The 21,320-nt window shown below is 40.0% G+C and overlaps 1 protein-coding gene across 1 annotated transcript in view; it reads left to right on the top strand.

Annotated features, from left to right (window-relative positions):
• The window catches only part of AK5 (adenylate kinase 5), a 148,420-nt gene that overhangs the window by 22,298 nt on the left and 104,802 nt on the right, over positions 1 to 21,320 (top strand). The window contains exon 6 of the mRNA XM_084637817.1: positions 7,780 to 7,971. Within this exon, the coding sequence (XP_084493943.1) occupies positions 7,780 to 7,971 (192 nt within the window). The remainder of the gene's footprint in view (positions 1 to 7,779; positions 7,972 to 21,320) is intronic.

The raw sequence follows: 21,320 nt of genomic DNA, 5'->3' as shown, positions 1-21,320 counted from the left end.
AGATGGGATTATACACAGCAGATCAGTAATTATCATGGGGAGTAACAGCACAATGGACATAAAGTAACTTTATAGTAACCTTTATTAGTATAATTAGAATTAAATGCACTATTGATCTAATGATGAGTGTGCATGAACTATCAATTAAGTTTTCTCATGAGTATCCAGTAGAATGTACCAGGAATTAAGAAATGAAGCAAATTAGTGAGATATATATATTTTTGGTCTATGAGGAAAAAAGAGTTTAATCATCTAATTTTCTAACTAGCAACTATTGCAATCTGACTAATAAGAGGAGACATGAAAAGTACCCCTAGAGATTATAAAGCCTCTCTGTCATTTACGCTGGCTTTATTCCAGTAATACCCTTGACTTCAATAGATTTACTCCCAATTTACACTGGTCTAAGTAGGAGGAGACTTGTACTGAAAAAAGAATTGGATTTGCTCACCAGAAAAATTTATTATAAAAGATAAGAGGACTGGCACCATTCTGCACCCACCTGTTGTATTTAGAGTTGAAGCTGTATGTTCTTTGCCTAGTTTAAAACTCAACAAGCAAGTCACCCATAGTAGAATACCTAATGCCTACACATGGCCAGATTTTCTCCTCTGCTGAGCTCCACTCAGTGGGGGTTGGGGATGCAATTCCCAGCTCCCTGACCATGAGCACCAGTCTATGCCAGTAAGATTTAGAAGAACGCCTGATTGTTCTAATTTGCACCACTGGCATGGTGCCTCCAATGGATTCTACATCAATGGAGGAAAGGTGTAGTGGAATTCTACCCTACAACAGCCACATCCCATCTCAACATGCCTCACCTTCCCTAGACACTTCACCTACACCAGGGACAGGAGCAGCTGGCACAGGAACCACCTCTACCAACTTTATGCTAGTGGGAGCTCCCCTATAGCAGGGGAACTCCCTGCTGGACATATATGGCCAGAACGTGGCCCTCTGGTGCAGTGCAAAGGGATTGGATCTCAAGTAAAGAAAATGGCCTATAGGTTTTAGATTTGGGTAATATTTATGAGAAAATTACTATGAACATAGGCAATCTCTTCTCGTTCCTACCATCTACCAAAGGAAAATACATGCAAATTCTCACAGTTTCATCCTTTAACAATTCCTTCCACCCTTGAGTTCAGAGAATTCAAGCATTGTGATTCTAGTTACTCCCTGCCTGATCCAGCACCCATTCAGATCAATGGAGTCTTTCCATTGACTTTAAAAGGCTTTGGATCAGGCCTCAGATGAGTAAGATGCCTTTCCCCGTACCCTTCCAAACCTGCATAAGAGAAAGCATGGAATACAAATATATGACATATACGAAAACTATACAGGTAGCATGTGTTTTACATATTGGTCTTAACAGTTCATGTACTGAGTCATGTATGAATTAGTATGGCCCCTTTCATATGCTACAGTTATATACGTGTGTAACATAGAAATAATCATAGAAATGTAGGACTGGAAGAACCTTGATAGGTCATCTAGTCCAGTCCTCTGCACTCAGGCAGGACTAAGTATTATCTAGACAATTCCTGACAGGCGTTTGTCTAACCTGTATTTAAAAACCTCCAATGATGGAGATTCCACAACCTCCCTAGGTAATTTGTTCCAGTGCTTAATTACTCTTACATTAGTTATCTGTGTACATAAAATATGTATGTCCTTTTTATATGGATAGTCCTTAATTTTAAGAACAAATGTAGAAAGGATAATTTGCAAGCACCGAATCAGTCTGGATCTTTACTACCTCGGTGCACAGTCTAGGCACGTATCATGGAGCATAAATCCACTGGAAGCATAAGGCTTTGCAAACATAACAGCATTTGTTAAACTCTGGAAATACTTCAAGAGGTTAATTCTTCGCGTCCTCCTTGTAATAAATTAAACCTGCCCTCCCTCTCCCCCCGTGTTTTGCATAAGTTTTTGCCTAAGTTTTTAAATACATTTTCTTCAGTCTTTTAAGTTTTTCTTTTTACTGTGCCAGCTGCTTTGGGAGCCAAGACATTTTGTATATTTTTTTCAGCTTCATGGGAGAGAGGTGCAGGATGTTGATAAATTGGAGAGGGTTCGGAGAAGAGCCATGAGAATGATTAAAGGATTAGAAAACATGCCTCAGCAATAGACTCAAGGAGCACAGTCTATTTAGCTTAACAAAAGAGAAGATGAAGGGGTGACTTGATTACATATTACCTACATGTGGAACAAATGTTTAATAATGGGCTCTTCAATCTAGCAGAGAAAAATGTAACACACTCAAACGGTTGGAAGCTGAAACTAAACTAGAAATAAGGTGTGAATTTTTAACAGTGAGACCAATTAACCAGTGGAACAATATACCAAGAGTCATGTTGGATTCCCTCACTGACATTTTTTAAATCAAGTCTGGATGTTTTTCTGAAAGATATGCCCTAGGAATTATTTTAGGGAAGTTCTATGGCTTGTGCTATACAGGAGATCAGACTAGATGATCACAGTGGTTCCCTTCTGGCCTCAGGATCTATGAATCTATTAAAATAGGAAACAGAAAACGTATTTAGTCTTTTCAGCCATAGTTCCCTTCTGGGATTTCCTTTGTATTCCTCAGAGGAATGGAGAGTGGGTCTTATCTCCCTATGATGGGAAATGGGGTGTGGCTCACAACCCTGGCAGTTCCCCAAGGGACACAGGACTGACCATATGAAAGCCCTCTGCCTTCCTACTGCCTCTGGGTCCCATTCCTGGGAACCAGACAGTCGGTATCTACTCACCTATGACTTTTAAAGATGGGTAGTGAGTGTAAAGCTATAAGATGACAAGAACAATGGGTTCCTGACTGTATCTGCATCCCTCCTGCTCCTTGCCTGTGCACAGATTGCTGGATCTACAGAAAGCTATCCTTGAGTCCCAAAAGAAGAGTATTAGGGGAAGCACTGGTATGGAAATGATGGATTTTTCTTTCTGTGCAGGGCTGGAGAGATCTGCATGCGGAGGATCACTTCTGCATGCTAATCCTCAGAATACAATCTGTCCCCTAGTTAGGAAATTCAAAGCAATGTACTTCTGAGTGCATCTTAAGAGCAGGCTGATTTTCAACTAAATTATAACTACTTTTGAAAAAAACTTTTGTTGCAAAAATATTTTCCATACTAATTTTTATGTAATGGACCTATATCTATCATCAGTGAATTATTCCCACACATCTCTTTGTCCACAGCAATTTGTCACATCCCTTCTTCATATGTACATCCTTGAAGCCATAGCTGATGCATACTCTTGAAGATATAGCTGTGGCTGAGGTTAAGTGGTAAACAGGAAACACAGGGCTTCATGAAGAAAAGAGATGCAGTCATCACTAATATTTGGAGCGTTTTGCACTTTTCCCATAAAAATTGTATCTGCATGTAAGAGAGATGTTATCTTTTTGTGAGCAATACACTTCTTGCATCCAAATACCAAGGCGAAATGCTAATTAACATAATTTTGTAGCACAGTTTTTCAACTGCTTTCTGATTGAACATTTGTACTCTACCGATAAGGGGTATTAATGGAGCTGTCACAAAAATTAGAATCTATTTTGTAGTCCCACCACACATGTTAACATCTATTATAACCTTGAATCACTATTTCCTTTTAAAAAACCTTTTAGAGAATTGCTGATTTGACCATAGGCTTCATGTGTTGAGAATTTTAAACTACTATTTGCACTGACATTTTCTCTGAGTGGATATGTGTTTCCAAGCATAAAAGCCAAAGCTTTAGGATAAACAGCTTTAGCTACTGGGTTTCTGGTGTTAACAGCATAAAGTTTACTACACTATTACTGTTGTTAGTAAAAAAACATTAACAATAACAATACTTAACACTTTTATAGTGCTTTACATTTTAAAAAGCAATGTGCAAACAATTAATTCTTCCTCACAGCATTCACTGTGATGTACCCTCTTTTTATCCTCATTTTAAAACTTGGAAGAGAAAACTAAGACCCAGAATATGTCTTTCCATTGACTCTAAAGGGAGCTGGCCCCTCACAGTGAGCCCAGTTTGTCTGGTTGGGCCACAGCATTTGCCAGCCCACGGCAGCTCTCCTTTGTTAGGAGAGTTGCCATCTAGTGTTTCTTATAAGCACTGACATTGACTAGTGAGCATGGGGGGGAAGGCTGCTCACAAAAGGTGGTGCCAGGCAGAAGGTATCTTCCTGCTTTGCCCTCTAAGCCACTACACAGTCCTACCCTCTCCCTCTTTTTCTTTGGGACCTATTGGTTTCCTGGGGAATCTTTTTCTTGTTGCTTACTCTGTGTGCGGTTTTATGCTGTACATGAGGTTAGGGCAGACTATTGCAGCCACTGCACTTGAGCAGCCCTGGTGGTGGCCTCATGCAGCAGAAAGCATGGAGTTGCGGACTTTGGCTAGGCCTTGGAACAGCTGCAGGCCTTGATAAACCCAGGCTATATTAGGATGCTGTGGATTGGAGTACCAAAAGAGAGGAAAAACCGGTGACAGTATGGGGAGGCTATGGCCTTCTGCCCACCTTTCTTCACTTCTGCCAGAACAGGTGGCCATCAGGAGATGTGCTGTGTAAGTTAAAAGTTAGCCAAAATTTTATTTACTTGTCCAAAATACTATATTGTCTCTGTCCATACTGGCCCTCTGCTATTCTCAGCAGAAACTGGATCAGGTTTTAGGTGACTTGCATAAGGTTGGTTAGCAAGTACAAAAAGGTGGCAGAGCCAGGATTAGAGCAGTGGAGGTTCTGGGTACAACTAATATGCTCACCCCACCAGGTGATACTACCTTTCCACCATACATTCTATAGCCATACAGTTCCATGACTTAGAAATACATAGGAAATACTCCAAGGGTGAGTAAATCTCATGTTGTAAATTGGGTTTGTTTACTACTATATGCCCATTAAAACCCCACAACTTCTGGTTCTTCTTCGTATCCCTGCTTAACAACCACCACCTGAATTTAACATAGCTGCTTTTACCAGAATGCTGTTGCACAGAAGTCCAACACAGAAATTAACTTTTCATAGGATGTGCTGGGAGTAATGATGTTCTTTGAAACCACTAATGTGGCAGCTGAATTCCGCTGTCACAATTAATTTGGCTTTTGATTATAGGGTGTGTGGAAGGGACAGAAGAACCTAGTTAACTACACAATTAAAATAGCTTGAAACAATATGAATTTTATTTTATTTTGTTGGAGTTGGGGTACTGTCTTGGACTTGTGGGAGGGGATTAGAGAAAGGATAGGCAGTTTTCTACCTGAGTCAGCTATGTCAAAGAGTTTTAAAATTATAAATATAAATTATTCCATTATAAGCTAATGGATTTCCTCTTAAAAATGACCAAAACTAATATTGCTAATTGATTTGCATTCAGAATAGCTCTTGTCACTTCAACAGAGATCACTCTGTACTAAAGAATCATTAGATTTGACTGTATTTAGTCATTCGGTTCCAATCCCCCACCTGTTAACCCCATGGCACAAAGAATGAATTAATTATCTTTAAACTTTTCTAATCATCTAGTTTAGTCCACTTAGTGCTGGTGATGCCTCAGTATCCCTTGACTTTTTTTCTTCTTTCTTACTGTTATTATAGTCCTAAAAATGTTCCTATTATCTAGTCTAAGTTTTCCCTTTTGTACTTCCTAGGTTCTGTGCTGCTGACTTGCTGCATGATGACCATAGGCTAGTGATTTGGGCTCAAATTTTGAAATGTTTACATCAATTTTGGGTGCCTCAATTTTAATTCTTTTGGTGGTGAGCTGCTGTTGCTTCCATTGACTTCAGCTAGAGCTGCAGGAGCTCAGCATCCCTGAAAAAACAGGTCAAAGATGTTTACAGTTGGACACCCAAAAATGGAAGCATGCATAACTAAAGGGCACTTTTCAAAATTTGCTTCTTGACCTCTCCACATTACCCACCTGTAAAATAATGACAGAACTTCGGTACTGAACCTCATATGGGTGTGTCAGCCTAATTCACGTGTCAGCCTACCCACTGCACAATTCTGAGATGGGAGGTGCTACCATAGATAAAGTGCTAATGACTACAGTAGCTTACTTATGAATGATTATACTAATAAACATGTTATTTTAGGTATGTAAATTATTCCCTGTCCACATTTTAATAAGTAAAATGCATGTGAATGCTTAATGATACCCCTTTAATGTTATTAAACATTACCTTATTTAGATAGTGCAGACAAAGTCAATTTATACATAGGTAACTTGATGGGAAATAATCCATGTACCTTACACTCTTGACCATTAACTATTATATTATCATATATTTTACACACTCTATACAGCGAAGTTAAAATTTTATCAATGAATTTTAGGGACATCAGAAATAAATGTATGTGGGAATGCACACAACCCTTTTGTAATCTGTAGTCAGATGGAGATCTGCACCCAGCTTTCTTAACAGTTAGGAACATCACACACTCTGAAAGGCTAAAGAGAAAAAGATTTCTTGGTAAGATTTAAAGGGAAGCAACTTGCTTTGTTACAGAAAGAGGAGAAAGTTCAAGATAGATAGAGCAGAACAACTGGACAAGGGCTTGAATCAAGGCGGGGTCCAGTCAATCTTGTGAAATAGCACCGCTTAAGTAGGGTTGCTGAGCATGATGCTTTGGATTCACAATCCAATGAGAATCAGTAGACTGAGGAGAATGGGTGTTTTAGGCTGGAGGGGCATCAAGACTATTGGGTAACAGTTTCAAAAGCACCTAAGTGATTTAGGAGCCTAAGTCCCATCAACTTTCAGTAGGATTCAGAATCTAAGCCACTTACGTGCTTTTGACATTTTTTCCCCATTGTATTTATCATATGGAATAAAGCAATGAACAGTGGGCTCTGAAGACTCCTGTTTCATGAGAACTTTTAGGAGCTTTTCTATGAATGGCTATCATGACTCTGCTGGTCTTACTTATTCTGTGAGCATCTCTCTCATTTGAGAAACTTCTAGTTGATAACAAAAGTAACTAAAAGTCCATGAAGAGCTTTGAAAATCATAAGGACAATTCAGAATTTGAGGAACCATTGGGTTGATATGGTCTCACTTCCAGCTGCAGCTGAATCATCTGGCTATAGAATTCTGTACTCTGTAAACTTTAGTGCATAAGGACTTAAGGAAAAGGAAAAGCTTTAGGGAAAACTGATTGCAATAGTCAAGTCAGGGTTAGGAAACATCTAGAGATGGAAATGTGCTAACATACAGACAAAAAAAAGATGAGAAAAAAAGAACATTCTGAATCAAGAATAACTGGATGATACCATCATCATTTTACTATAAGGAAACTGAGCCATGGAAAAATAAAAGATTTTCTGAAGTTGCAGAGGAAGTTTATAGTGGATCTGGGAACAGAAATCAGGTCTCCTGTCTTCTGGCTCTGCACCGTAGTAAACTCTATAGTGACTGTTGTATTTTAAATGCCATCTTATTGAGTAAATTACTTACTTTTGGAAACTACACAGGGATTTCCTGCGGAATATGGGATACTTATATATTTTGATTTTTCTTAAGATCTAAATTTTAGTTACAATGTACTGAAAACTTTTAGTAATAAAAACATGACAAACATGTCTATATATAGAGTCTATATACATGTCTATATATATATACCCTGCTAAGTCAACTGAGAATTACTGAGTTTGTCAAAGTCAGCAAGCTGCTCAGAACTAATATATGCAAGGATAGCATATTTAAGACTTACATGAAAAGGTTACTGTTGTTTATGGTTTATTAAAACACAGTCTTTTTGGATAATCCTCACTACAGATCTGCACTCCAGATTTGGTGGTGTTTCTGGCCTGTTCCAATCAGCGGCTGAAAGAAAGGTTATTGAAACGTGCGGAACAGCAAGGGAGACCTGATGATAACCTCAAAGCCACTCAAAGACGACTAATTAATTTCAAGCAGAATGCTGTTCCACTGGTCAAATATTTCCAGGAAAAGGGGCTAATCATCACAGTAAGTCATTTAGCCATCAATATATGAACCTGATAAATGAATGTATGGCGGTAGTTGAACTCAGGAGCTTAGACCTGGTACGTTGCATTCTCTTTGCTTTATAATAGTGAGTCTGAGTCAAATTTTGCTCTGATTATTACACTTGTGGAACCGCACTGCAGTTATTGAAGGCAAAGTTTGGCTTGTATCTTTGTAGCTGTGGAATGCAGATGTACTGTATTATCTCATGCATGAACTTTACATAATTTTTATTCACAACTCCATGTTAACACAAATATTTTTCACTTCCTATACTAAAGAGATCATATGGAAGTCAAAGGGTAATCTGTTTAAAGAGCATATCAAAAGAATGTTTGCCATGCATGCAAGGACTGGAACAATTTTCCCAGCTCTACAATTGTGATGTCAATTAGTCATCTGTTCCATTTCCGGATTTTGGGGGTGAGAAAGTGAGGAACTAGATTTCAGATAGTCTCTCGGTAACGCAGTTATGAAATTTATACTTTAAGGATCTACCTGCACTTTGAGCTGTCGGTGTAACTCAAGGAGACGTACCTGCAGTAGCTCTGAGTGAGCATGTTAAAATTAGAATGGAGCCATGGCAGCACAAATGGCAGGAGAGGCTTAGTCACCATAAGTAGGTACTGTCAGAGATGTACATAAAGCAACTAGCATCTCCTGCCACTCACGCCCAGGCAGGGATACTATTTTTAGCACAGTAGCTCAATCAGAGCTAGCATGGGTATGTCTCAAGCTAGAAATTAACCCCCAGTTTAAAGTGTAGACACACCCTTAATTTGATGTAGACTGCATAGCAGTGTAAACCCAAACAGAAATTATATAGCTGCTGTGGAGCATAATTTCTCTAAAGAGCATTAATGCGTTTGGAGTGAAATTCAACCCAGTGCAGACAGCAAGTGACCACTTAAGCCCCACTTCAACTCTTCACTCAGGGCAGAAATTGTTCTTAGGGCCTTGAATTTCATCCAAGGAAACAAAAACAAAAAACAATGAAGCTTTAATTACTGTTTCAAGGTTACAGTGTCATGCATTGCAAACACCTTTGGGATTCTTTGTCTTGAAAATATCAGAGAAATCATATTTGATTCTATTGATTGTGGGGCTATATCCTCAGCTAGAGTAAACCAGCATAGATCTTCTGAATTCAATGAGCAATATTAATTTACATCAGTAGAGGATTTGGCATTAAAGTGTAAGCTCTTCAGACAAGTCACATCCTGTTTATAATGTACACATACATTTATGGTGTTATATAAATGATATTTTTTAAAACTTTGGAGACCAGGAAGGTCTGGTATAAATTGGTCCTTTTTGCAAATCAGTATGAATAGTGATCTCTGCAATATGTTGGAAAAGAGAATCCATCTTTGCACACTAAACAAGTTGTATACATAAGTGCAGCCAGAAGGTTTAATTAGTGCAAGCAGGGTTATAAAGTATTGCAAACATATTTCAGTGATTACCCCAAGCTTATCACCTGTATCACCACAAGTTAGATAGATTATGACAGCTTTAATAAGGGGATGATTAATTTATTTTTTGCTTGGTGAAATGTCAGTAGTTCTAATGGAGGAATTGAATAACAATGCAGATCCTGGGTGTGAAAACAGATGAGCTTTAAGATGAATACCTCTAATTACTATAAAAGGATACTTAAAAAAAACTTCAGGAAAAGTACAGAATAAGCAGAGAGGCTGATCTGGTTTTAGAATCTACAGCTGAGAATTCACAATACACTTGAAGGAGCACTTTATAAAATATGGACAAGTGTATCTCTCCAACTCATTTATCTTTGGTTGTATTTGACATCTTTCATAGTCCAGTTGTAAATAGTAATTCACTGCTGTAGGTAAGGAATCTAGATAGTGCAGTTAGACTAATCATTGTTCTGTGTATTTCTCTCTTAGGACTTAGTCCTGCAAACGCTAACAGGTTTAGCCAGCGCTAGCTAGTTTAGGGTGAAATCCTGGCCCCACTGATGAGCGTGGCAAGTCCCCCATTGACTTCAATGGGGTCAGGATTTCACCCTGAGTGCTTCCTGCTATGAGTGGTCCCAGTGAAATCAATGCAAATACTCAGAGTGGTTAAATTACGAATGATGAATTATGAGCTCTGCCTGATAGTAAGTGTTTGGAAGATTGACCCTTAAGAGAAAAACTGGCATTATATAATGTATCATGTACAGTCTCCTTTGGAAAGTTCTGTAAATCATACAGATAATTTTTCCTGTCATTACAAATATGATGAAGTCTTTTTAATACTATGTGCTCATCAGATTCATGAATGTCAAAAATGTCCTTAAATTGAAAACTAGACATGGTATGACAAGGATAGTAAATTTTTTTTGTCAAGTTCCAAATTTTTTGGTCAAGGTATAGAGCTCATAATTCATCATCATCAGACTCCAGAGAAAATAATAAAACAACAACAATGATAAGTAAATAAAAAGACTGGATTAAAAATAAAAAGACTTATTTGAGACCATTTTTTATTTCAGAAGGTGGAGAAAGCTACTAGGGGAAAGGCTGTTCTAGATTTGATTTTGACAGATAGGGAGGAACTGGCTGAGAATTTGAAAATGGAAGGCAGCTCAAGTGAAAGTGATCATGAAATGGTAGAAGGCATGGTAGGAGGGAAAACAGCACAGTAAAGATAATGGATTTCAAGAAGGCAAACTTTAGCAAACTCAGGGAGTTGGTACATAAGATCACATGGGAAGCAACTCCAAGGGGGAAACAGTTCAAGAGAGTTGACAGGTTTTCAAAGAGACATTATTAAGGGCACAATAGCAAAAATCCCACTGCATAGGAAGGATAGGAAGTATGGCAAGAGACAACCTGGCTTAACCAGGAGATCTTCAATGAGCTGAAACTCAGAAGAGTCCTACAAAAAGTGGAAACTAGGTCAAATTAAAAAGAATGAATATAAACAATATAAACAAATATGTAGAAAAATTATAAAAGGACAAGGCACAAAATGAAATTAAACAAGCTAGAGACATAAATGGTAACAAGAAAACATTTTACAAAAAAATTAGAAACAAGACGAAGACCAAGGACAGGGTTAGGGTGACCAGAGAGAAAGTATGAAAAATCGGGTCGGGGGTAATAGGAGCCCATATAAAAAAAAGCCCCAAATATCGGGACTGTCCCTATAAAATCAGGACAGTTCATCACCCTAGACAGGATAGGCCCATTCCTCAATGAGGGGAGAAAAACAATAACAGAAAATGTGGAAATGGCAGAAGTGCCAAATGACGTTTTTGTTTCAGTTTTCACCAAAAGGTTAGTAGCAACTGGATGTCAAACATATTGAATGCCAGTGAAAATTAGGTAGGATCAGAGGTTAAAATAGAGAAAGAACAATTTAAAAATTACTTAGACAAATTAGATGAATTCAAGTCACCAGGGCCTGATGAAATATATCCCAGAATACTCAAGGAGCTGACTGAGGAGAGATCTGAGCCATTAGTGATCATCTTCGAAAAGTCATGGAAGAAGGAAGAGATTCCAGAGGACTGGAAAAGGGCAAATATAATGCCCAACTATAAAAAGGGAAATAAGAACAACCTGGGGAATTACAGACCAGTCAGTTTAACTTCTGTACCTGGAAAGATAATGGAGCAAATAATTAAGCAATCAGTTCGCAAATACCTAAAAGATAATAAGGTGATAAGTTACAGTCAGCATGGATTTGTCAAAAATAAATCATGTCAACCCAACCTAATAGCTTTCTTTGACAGAGTAACAAGCCCTGTAGATAGTGGTAGATGTGGTATATCTTGACTATAGTAAGGCTTGTGATACTGTCTCACATGACCTTCTCACAAACTAGGGAAATACAACCTAGATGGAGCGACTATAAGGTGGGTGCATAACTGATTGGAAAACCATCCCTAGAGAGTACTTATCAGTGGTTCACAGTCAAGCTGGAAGGGCATATCAAGTGGGGTCCTGGAGGAATCAGTTCTGGGTCCGGTTTTGGTCAATATCTTCATGAATGATTTAAATAATGGCGTAGAGAGTACACTTAAAAAGTTTGTGGATGATACCGAGCTGGGAAGGATTGCAAGTGCTTTGGAGGATAGGATCAAAATTAAAATGGATCCAGACAAACTGGAGAAATGGTCTGAAGTAAATAGGATGAAATTCAATAAGGACAAATGCAAAGTATCCACTTAAGAAGAAATAATCAATTGCACACATACAAAATGGGAAATAACTGCCTAGGAAGGAGTACTGCAGAAAAGGATCTGGGAGTCAGAGTGGATCACAAGCTAAATATGTGTCAACAGTGTAACACTGTTTTTTAAAAAAAAGCAAACTTAATTCTGGGATGTATTAGCAGGAATGTTGTAAGCAAGACAAGAGAAGTAATTTTCTTCCACTCTACTCCACACTGATTAGGCCTCAACTGGAGTATTATGTCCAGTTCTGGATGCCACATTTCAGGAAAGATGTGGACAAATTAGAGAACTCCCAAAGAAGAGCAACAAAAATGATGAAAGGTCTGTTTAGTCTGAAAAAAGAGAAGATTGAGAGGGGACATCATAACAGCTGTGGTGAGCGCAGCAGTCCGTCCACCTGCCCATTATGCGATGGGCCCACCGAGAGCAGCCCCCTGCCCAGGGCAGGTGGAGAGTCCATGGCTCCCCACAGCTGCCCACTCAGCTCTTATCCTGGCTGGTCTGCAGCTCTGAAACCCCACCCCAAGGCCAGAGCCAGGTTGGGGAGAGCCATGTGGGCAGCTCTGGTGAGCTGGTGTGGAGTGGCAGACCTTCCACCTCCACCTGCCCTGGGCTGGGCTGGAAGCTTGGGGAGTGGGGACACAGGCTGGGGGCTGCTCTCAGCCCCTCCTGCACCGTGGGAAGGTGTAGGGTCCGCGCAGCTCCCATAACTGCCCAGGCTCCTCAGCTGGGTTCCATGGTGGTCTGGTCAGGGGGTGGGGCCTTGGGTGAAGAGAAGGGAAAGGGGGCAGGGTCCCCCGCGGCAAAAAGTGGGAGGACTATGGCCCCTCTAACCCCCCATTTCTGGCGCCACTGGATAACAGTTTTCAAGTATATAAAAGCGTAACCCTTCTGCCCGTCAGAGTTGGCAGCAACAAGGGCCGGGTTCAATATCTAGGGGATCCATTCCAATAGCACAATGCAAACCGGCTCGAGCCCCCACCCAGTGACCTGGGACAAATATATACCACCCCCGCTGGGCGCCTCCAAGAGGCAGTACTTCCCCTCTCGCAAGCACATAGTTTGAGTGTAGCAAAAAGCCTTTTAATAACAGAGATAAACAATGTGGCATTATGTTGGGGAAACACCACCAACAGGATTCATAACACAACCCATGAGCAAAAAACCCACCCCAAGCAAATTGGGGCATGCCCTTTCCCTTTGGTTCTTGAGTCCAGCAACCCCAAATCACCCAAAGTCCCAAAAGTCCAATGACCCAAAAGTCTCTGTCCCTGGTCAGGGCAGCCCCAGAGTTCAAAAGTTTATCTACAGAGCTTTACCTCCCAACCTGGGTGGAGATGGGGGCGGAGGTAAGAGGCACCTTACATGAGCTGAAGCTGACTGCCCCACAGCTCCATAGGCCTTTGCTCCGCCAGCTGCCCCACGAACTGCTTCGCTCAGCTCTGCGGCCCACACGCAGCTCCCGCCATCCAGCCGATCCATGAACTGCTCCACGTTCCACCAGCCGCTCCCGCTGTCCTATGAACTGCTCCACCAGCCTGTCCACAAGGTGCTCCAGGCGTCCTGCAAACTGCTCCACAACATATCTTCAGGCTCCCCCACTACTTAACACAACGCTCAGTGATTTCAGCTCTTAGTCAGTTCAGCTCTTTGGTGAATCCAGCTTATAGTAGGGAAGCCTCAGTGCTGGTGCACTATTAGCCCAAAGTGAGCTCAGCAGCCTGTAACTAGACTCCTAATAGAATCAAAATTAGCTCTGATATTCCACAGTGGAGAGAGGAGGAAGTGCAATTACCATGTATGGCCCTCACCAAGGGGCCTATGCCACCAAGTATTAATACTTGTCCCCAGCCTCTCTCAATTCACAGAGTTTTGGAACCCATGACCCTTGCCTAGCGAGTGCTACTTAGTTGATGGTGAGTCCCTCCATCATAACAAAAGGCCAAGTACAGTTCCAAGCACAGTTCCCATAATCAGGGTAATAACAATTTATTCTTCCTGCCCCAATAACAGAGACACTGGGGATCCCACAGCAGCCAAAGTGACCATTTGGGCAGCTATGGCCTCATTCTAGGCAGGGTGGGTGTGCCTATGCAAATGAGATCAGCCCCTGAAGTTCTTTTCCACAACTTGCCACACCTCACCACCAGATGTCAGGGTGGAGCTCATCCTGACACTGCTTACAAAAGGTTGTTACAAGGAGGAGGGAGAAAAAATCCTCAACTTCTGAGGATAGGACAAGAAGCAATGGGCTTAAATTGCAGCAAGGGCAGTTTAGGTTGGACATTAGGAAAAAGTTCATAACTGTCAGAGTGGTTAAGCACTAGGATAAATTGTCTAGGGAGGTTGTGGAATCTCCATCATTGTCTAACCGCTCTTAAAAATCTCCAAACACCTACCAGGAGTGGTCTAGATAATACTTAGTCCTGCCATGAGTGCAGGAAACTGGATTAGATGATCTCTCAAGGTCACTTCCAGTTCTATGATTCTCTGATTTTGGGGTCCATTCAAAAGTATCTGATGCTCCAGATCTCACCTACAGACCACCCATTGACTACGCCTGTGGTATGATATTACCATTAATAATGCTCTTCCAAGATTTTGTATCTTTGTCTTCCCGTTGAAAAGTCAGTGGGATTATTTTAGTTTTCTCTCAGAATTTCTGTTATAGATAATTCTATATTGACCCATCACTACTCATTGCTTGTCCAATCTAGCAAATTTTAGGGTAGGATGAGACCATCCAAGGTTGTCCCTTTCATTGACCTATAGTGTTCACAAATTGCCTGTAAAATATTTGAAGATCCAAATCATGTACCTAACTTGTTGTTAAAGTTATATATATTATTTCCTCTTCATGAATGAAGTTCATTTATGATGTAGAGTGTCCACTATAGACATGTAGGCACAGCTTCAGTTTCCCTTGAACTCTGGGTAGATTCTCCCTCCATCCAAACAAAAACTCCAACCTCAGAGGGACTGCACTGGAACCCCATGGCTTGACCACATATTTAAAGGGGGTGAATTTCACTAATCACCTCTGCTTATTGCTCTATGCATAAGCTTGGTACAGTAGGGTTAAATTTTACCTTATTTGAATAAAAAGTTTCTCCAGTTCCTATATTATTTTGGTTATGCTGTACTGCACCCTTTACTGCTTAGTTCCAGCTTCACATACAGCCCACTAGTTCCTTATATTACTCATTTTCAGATTCGAAGAGGAAAGATACTATGATGCTGCAAAGCATTATCACACAGTGCTAGAAAATTGTCCTATGGTTTATCTATAGTAGTTATGGTTGTGCTGCCCAGTATTTTGTTTGTTTTTGTTCTTCCTGCTGGTAACGTTTGAGAGTAGCTTTCCCGATTAATAAGCCCAGGGCATTCTTGTGTTTTGGTAATAGATTACCAATGAATATATACCCCGATTTCTTGTTTTTTACCTCCAGACATATTCTGTTATATTTTTTCTACACTAACTTGCACAAATTCCTTAAAGGTACATCATTTAAAAGGTGCAGCACAGAAATGCTGCCCATGAGACAGGGGAGCACTAGATTGGCTTTCAGAGCCATGAAAGTTGGTGGTTTTCCCATAGAATGGATGGTGGTGAGATGCAAGTAAACATATCAGACACAGGGGATCCTCAGCTGTCAGACGAAACAACCCTGCTGACACCCGGTCAGCCACACTCCTCCCCAGACCCACAACCAGCTAATGGCTGGACCTTCTGCTCAGTGACTCATAATGAGATGGAATGGTGGTGTGAGAGCACACAAGGGTATTCACATTAACTTGCCACAAGTAGTAGTGCAGTTCTCCTGCAGTTCCCATGGTGTTGCTGCTTTGCATCTCCCCTTTTCCCAAGCAGACATTAGCTGGCTCTCTTATCCACACCATGATATTTTCTGCAGTTTTGTCCCCCGGCATATCCCATAGGAGGGAGCCAGAGAGTACAGGGGCCCAGGAAAATAAGAGCTGATATGAACATTTTAGATATTATTGTCCCAAGTTTCAAGTACAGAGTTCTTATTTGTGGGTAGATTCATGCTGACTATCCTTAATAGAGCTTTCCAAATATTCCCCCCTTTCTCACCTAATTTGTCTTTTTTTTTAACTACTGTTGAAGTCCAACATACGGATTTTATGTTAACTGATTATTTAATTTAATAATTTAAATCTTTTCTTAACACAGATATTGCAATCTATTTTCTCCAGTCTCTCAATTCTTTATTACTACTTTTTCCAAACAGTGTTTAAACATCAATAAATTTTCCTTGGCTCTTTTGCTCTTTCCTCCAAATTCTGACATAGATGACCATTTTTTAATGATTCTTAATAGTCCTCTTACATCCTAGTTCCCACATAACCTGCTAAGATTCTGATTTCACATGATATTTCTTCTATCCACTGGAAAATCTGTGTCTCTTTGGGCCAACTTTCCATTATCCTTCATTGTCGTAAGGCAAAGAATTGATTCTTTTTTACAAAAATGAATGCCTCCCTCTTGTCCATCAGTTGCCTTTCCTATTGCTTGGAGATCCTGCTATACCTCTTACTGGCAGACTTGAGTCTTCTTATGTGCTCTTAAAAAAATCTCTGTTTTTCTTAGTGTCCCGTGAAATCTTTCATTTCTCATATTTGGCTTTTTTAAAAAACATATAGCTTATTTCTGATCTCCCTTCGGTTTGGTGATTGTTATTTTAATATGCCTTTTTCTTAACTCTCCCTCTTTATTCATGCTTTTAAGCAATTTAATCCTAGCCGTACTGATGCTCAGTGATACAAATTTAGTCCCTCATCCTGGAATGAGCTCCTCACTGAAAGACCCCTGCACCTGCATGAAGTCCCATCCCAGCACAAAGCCCCATTGACTTAAGGAGGACTGTGTGAGTGCGGGGGTCCATCCACATGAAGCTCATTGTGGGTCCAGGGCCTTACGTTGCAAATTCCCCATTAGAGCTCTGGCCCAAAGGCAATGAAACAAGATAGAATTCTGTTTGCACCCTTTTCAGCTGGGATCACATTCAAAATTGCACTGTGGGAATATGACGAGGGAAAGTTTAAATTTAAACTGCACCCAGGAATAACTCTTACAGAGGGTTGCTAATTTTGGATGGACATATTCCTGGAGGTTTTATCACATGACATAATCTTTAATTAAAAATTAATCTTTAAAATCCTGGAGACTCCAGGACAATCCTGGAGAGTTGGCAATCCTACGCAGCAATTCAAGAACTTAGTTTTTATATTCAAGGCACTCAGTGGTCTGGGCCCCAGAGTACTTAAAAGATCATCTGATGCTCCAGGATGAGCATTGTGGTTGACAACTTTGCTCCTCTGGCAAACTGAATTGCCATCACCAGGGTAAAGCTTGTCTGTGTGAAAGATAGCGCTTTCTTGGGATCCAGTCCAAGACTGTGGAACTCTCTCTCCCAGGATCTAAAAACCACCACAGACCTTACCACTTCTCCTCCAAGTATAGGGGGGAGGTACACTTCAACCTTGACTTTACTAATATGAACAGTGTACACACAACACATTTAGTTCTAAAACTTTCCACACATTCTCCCTCAGGGAAGAGGAAGGGAGAAAGAAAGAATCACATGTGACAGATGCTAGTCGTGATGTTCAGTCTGGAAGGAATTTAGATTTTATGGTGATGAGGGCAGTGTAAGAATCTGAACAGAATAAAATAGAATTACAATAGCCTAATTCCTGGAGGAATGATGCCTCAGGCAAGACCAGAGTGGAAAAGGTTTGTAATTTTTAAAAATTTTTAATCCTGCTTATCTGCTACTTCTCACTGATATTCAGAGCTCCAAGCCTTAGAGGCGTCCGCCATTCCTCGCTCTGATTCCACTCAGGGAAAAGTAACAAAACAATTTGTCATATGGACAATCACAACTTTCAAATGCCAACTATAAAGTACTTACAACATATTGATCACAATTAATCAACAGAGCAAGAGAGAAAAGAAAAATTCAGCAGAAAATGTGACTAAATATGATTGATGTGCAGACATTTGAGGAAATTGCAGTCTGCTTGTTGACATTGCATGAGCAGGAAAAAAAAGGCTAAATACCTAAAAAAATAAAATTCACTCTGCCTTCAAATTTATGCTACACTGCTTTTTATATATTTTGGTTAAACTACTGAAATTAAAACCGTTCCTGTCTATGTATATACTTCTGGGTTCCTTATTTTCTTAGTCATACTTCTTGCATTTGTATTCAGATATATTGCCTTAATTGTTCTTCTTGACATTTTTCTTGTTTTAGACCTTATTTGTTCTGGTGCTTAATTTGTAGTCTGCTTTCTTATTGTTATTTTGATTGTTTTTTCCTTCCTCTCTGCTAGTTTCCATAGGGTATTTTTCATATACCTACCCTCCGCCTACATGCCTTGCTATCTTTTCTGCCTCTTTGGTACCTCTATTGTTGTATTCGTTCCCATCTGTAATAGTGTTTATTCTAAAGAGAGATCCAGCACCCCACAAATGTAAAATCCTGACATTAACGCTGACTATAGGGAAAGAAAAATAGTATGACATATGTAGAAATAGCCATTTTCAATAAACACTTACTCTATCCCCATAGTCACATCCAACTGTAGGCCATTTAATCTCAGGGGTGAAACCTTGGCCCCATTGAAGTTTTGCCATTGACTTCAGTGGGGTCAGGATTCTATTCAGGATCACAGATGCTACATTATTGGACATAAGACTATAGATAGATGCCTAACCAGACAGATATGCAGAAGTTTACATGCGTTTACAGTTTACTTTAGTACACCAGCATACTTTTTTCTAAATTATGCTAATTTAAATGGTTTTTAAATGGTTTACAAGACACCAAACTGAGCAAGGAAAGAAGATTCAGTGAGAGGAAGGAGGGAAAACCCACTGTCTGCCCCAGCTGTAAGCTTCCTGGTGGCTCAGCACAGAATGTCAGCCCCCCACTTTTCTTAAGTAAAGGATTCAGGGTTTAGACTTGTGAGGGTAGTTTGTTCAGGACAGTGATGCAGTGGCCAGTGTAATAGTGAATACTGTATCTTACTGTCTGGGAAGCAGATTAGTTAATATAACTACAAAACATTCCCACCTTTAAAAAGTAGTATTTATTAAGCCAGAGACAAAGAAATAATGTGGGGTAAAAGAAGGGATTTGTTCAAAGCCACTTCTTTCCCCTAGAATGTACATTTATGACAGCAGAGTTTTAAATGGAAAGATACAACTCCTTATACCAGTTGATGACAGTATTTCTCCTACAGCACAAAATAGGCTTAAGTGGAACTTCAGTGATGAATAGGTCTTGTGCTGGCCCTCTGCATAGGAGTGAATTTCACTCCTATGTGATCAGCTTGACTGAAGAACAGGTAGTGCAATAATAATATCCTATACTTGACATTTAGGAGACATATCACCTGAAATGAAACCAGTGCTTATCAACTGGAGAAACTATACATTAAGTTGAAGATATGGTCTGTTCTTAACCTAGTTTATTCTCACCTATTTCCTTCCCAGTAATCATCTAGAGATGAATATTTTAGAATAGTGTACATTGGCTCTGATATACTGATGTACATTCTGTCCGTGCAAACTGTTATGCCAAATAAACCAAGAATGTTATAGATAAATGGACTTAAGTAGAAAACCTCAAAATAAAATGTATGTACAGTTGGATTGTACTAGACAGCTCTTGTTGTTCAATCACAAACACTTAACTGACTCATACCATTTACCTTCTAAAATAATTGTTAGGTTATATCTTGCTGCATGTTTAATAAACTGTACCTATAATAATCCTTAATATGAAAATTCTACCACTGCAAACAACATGACACCATTTAATATACTAATACTGCTTTCTGAGGGTTTCATTCTATTTTTTTAAAATTGTAACACAATTAGAAAAACAGTAAAACAAAGCAAGAGAAAACAAATAAATAAATAAATGTATAACCAGAGACATCTAACTAGTTACATGAAGAAGTATGTTTTGAGATTTGTTTTTCAACTTAACATTATGCAATAACAAGGGATGAAAGAGACAATACTATATAGGTTAACAAGGGTATCTTCAGTGAATAGTTTAATGCAGCTGTTCTCAAACTTTGGGTCGGGACCCCAAAGTGGGTTGTGACCCTGTTTTAAGGGGATCGGCTGGGCTGGCATTAGACTTGATGGGGTCCGAGGTTCAAGCCCAAGCCCAAGCCCAAGCTCGAGCTGCACTGCCCAGGACCCGAGCCCCACCGCCAGGGGTGAAGCCCAAGCCCAAGCCCCACCTGGGGTCCAAGCCCAAGCCCTTGGACTTTGGCTTCCTCCCGCACCCCCACCCAGGGTGGTGGGGCTCAGGCTTTGGCTTTGACCCCCTCCTACCCGGGGCAGCGGGACTCAGGCAGTCTCAGGTTTTGGTCCCCCCTCCTGTGATCGTGTACTAATTTTTGTTGTCAGAAGGGAGTCACAGTGCAATGAAGTTTGAGAACTGCTGGTTTAATTCAAAGATAATGGAGCTAGCTCCTCATCTGTTGTAAAAGAAGCATCGCTTCATCTTTGGAGCTACACTGATTTACAGCACCTGAAAATCTGGCCCACAAATTTCCTCATTGTCTAGGGAGAACCTGTTATGAACAGAGCTCTTCTCTGCATTATACATCCATGGCACCAAGCAGAAATTTCAGTTGAAGAACTATCCTTCCACTGTGTTATTTTTCTCTACCAGGTAAACTAAGCAGTGTAATAGTATTTTTACCATCTGTTAGCCCTGAAATAATGGAATAGCTAATCCATAAGAGATCTGCAGTGTGGAGCTTAGGGAAATCATAATCACTAATCTCTGAATAAAAGACTGCATTCCAAAATTATTTTTATTAGTGGATGTCATCATCACATATCCTTGTTTACTTAATTCACTCAACCACACAAAAGTCCTAAATACTGTGATGGAGTGTATGACCTTTTAAAGACTAACCAGGAGCTGCAAACAGAACCACCTGCATATAATCAAGGAGTCTCATTCGTGTGTGTGTACATGTATGTACTAGAAATTGTACAGCTGGTAAAGGGATGGTAATCTCTGGCCAACCTCCCTGTTTTGGGAGCTTTCAATCTTGAGTAGTCCAAACCAGGGCTCTGAGGTAA

This window comes from Lepidochelys olivacea (assembly GCF_965140295.1).
Source record: "Lepidochelys olivacea isolate rLepOli2 genome assembly, chromosome: 8".
Classification (NCBI taxonomy): domain Eukaryota; kingdom Metazoa; phylum Chordata; order Testudines; family Cheloniidae; genus Lepidochelys; species Lepidochelys olivacea.
This window is presented reverse-complemented; position numbering and strand designations above follow the sequence as displayed.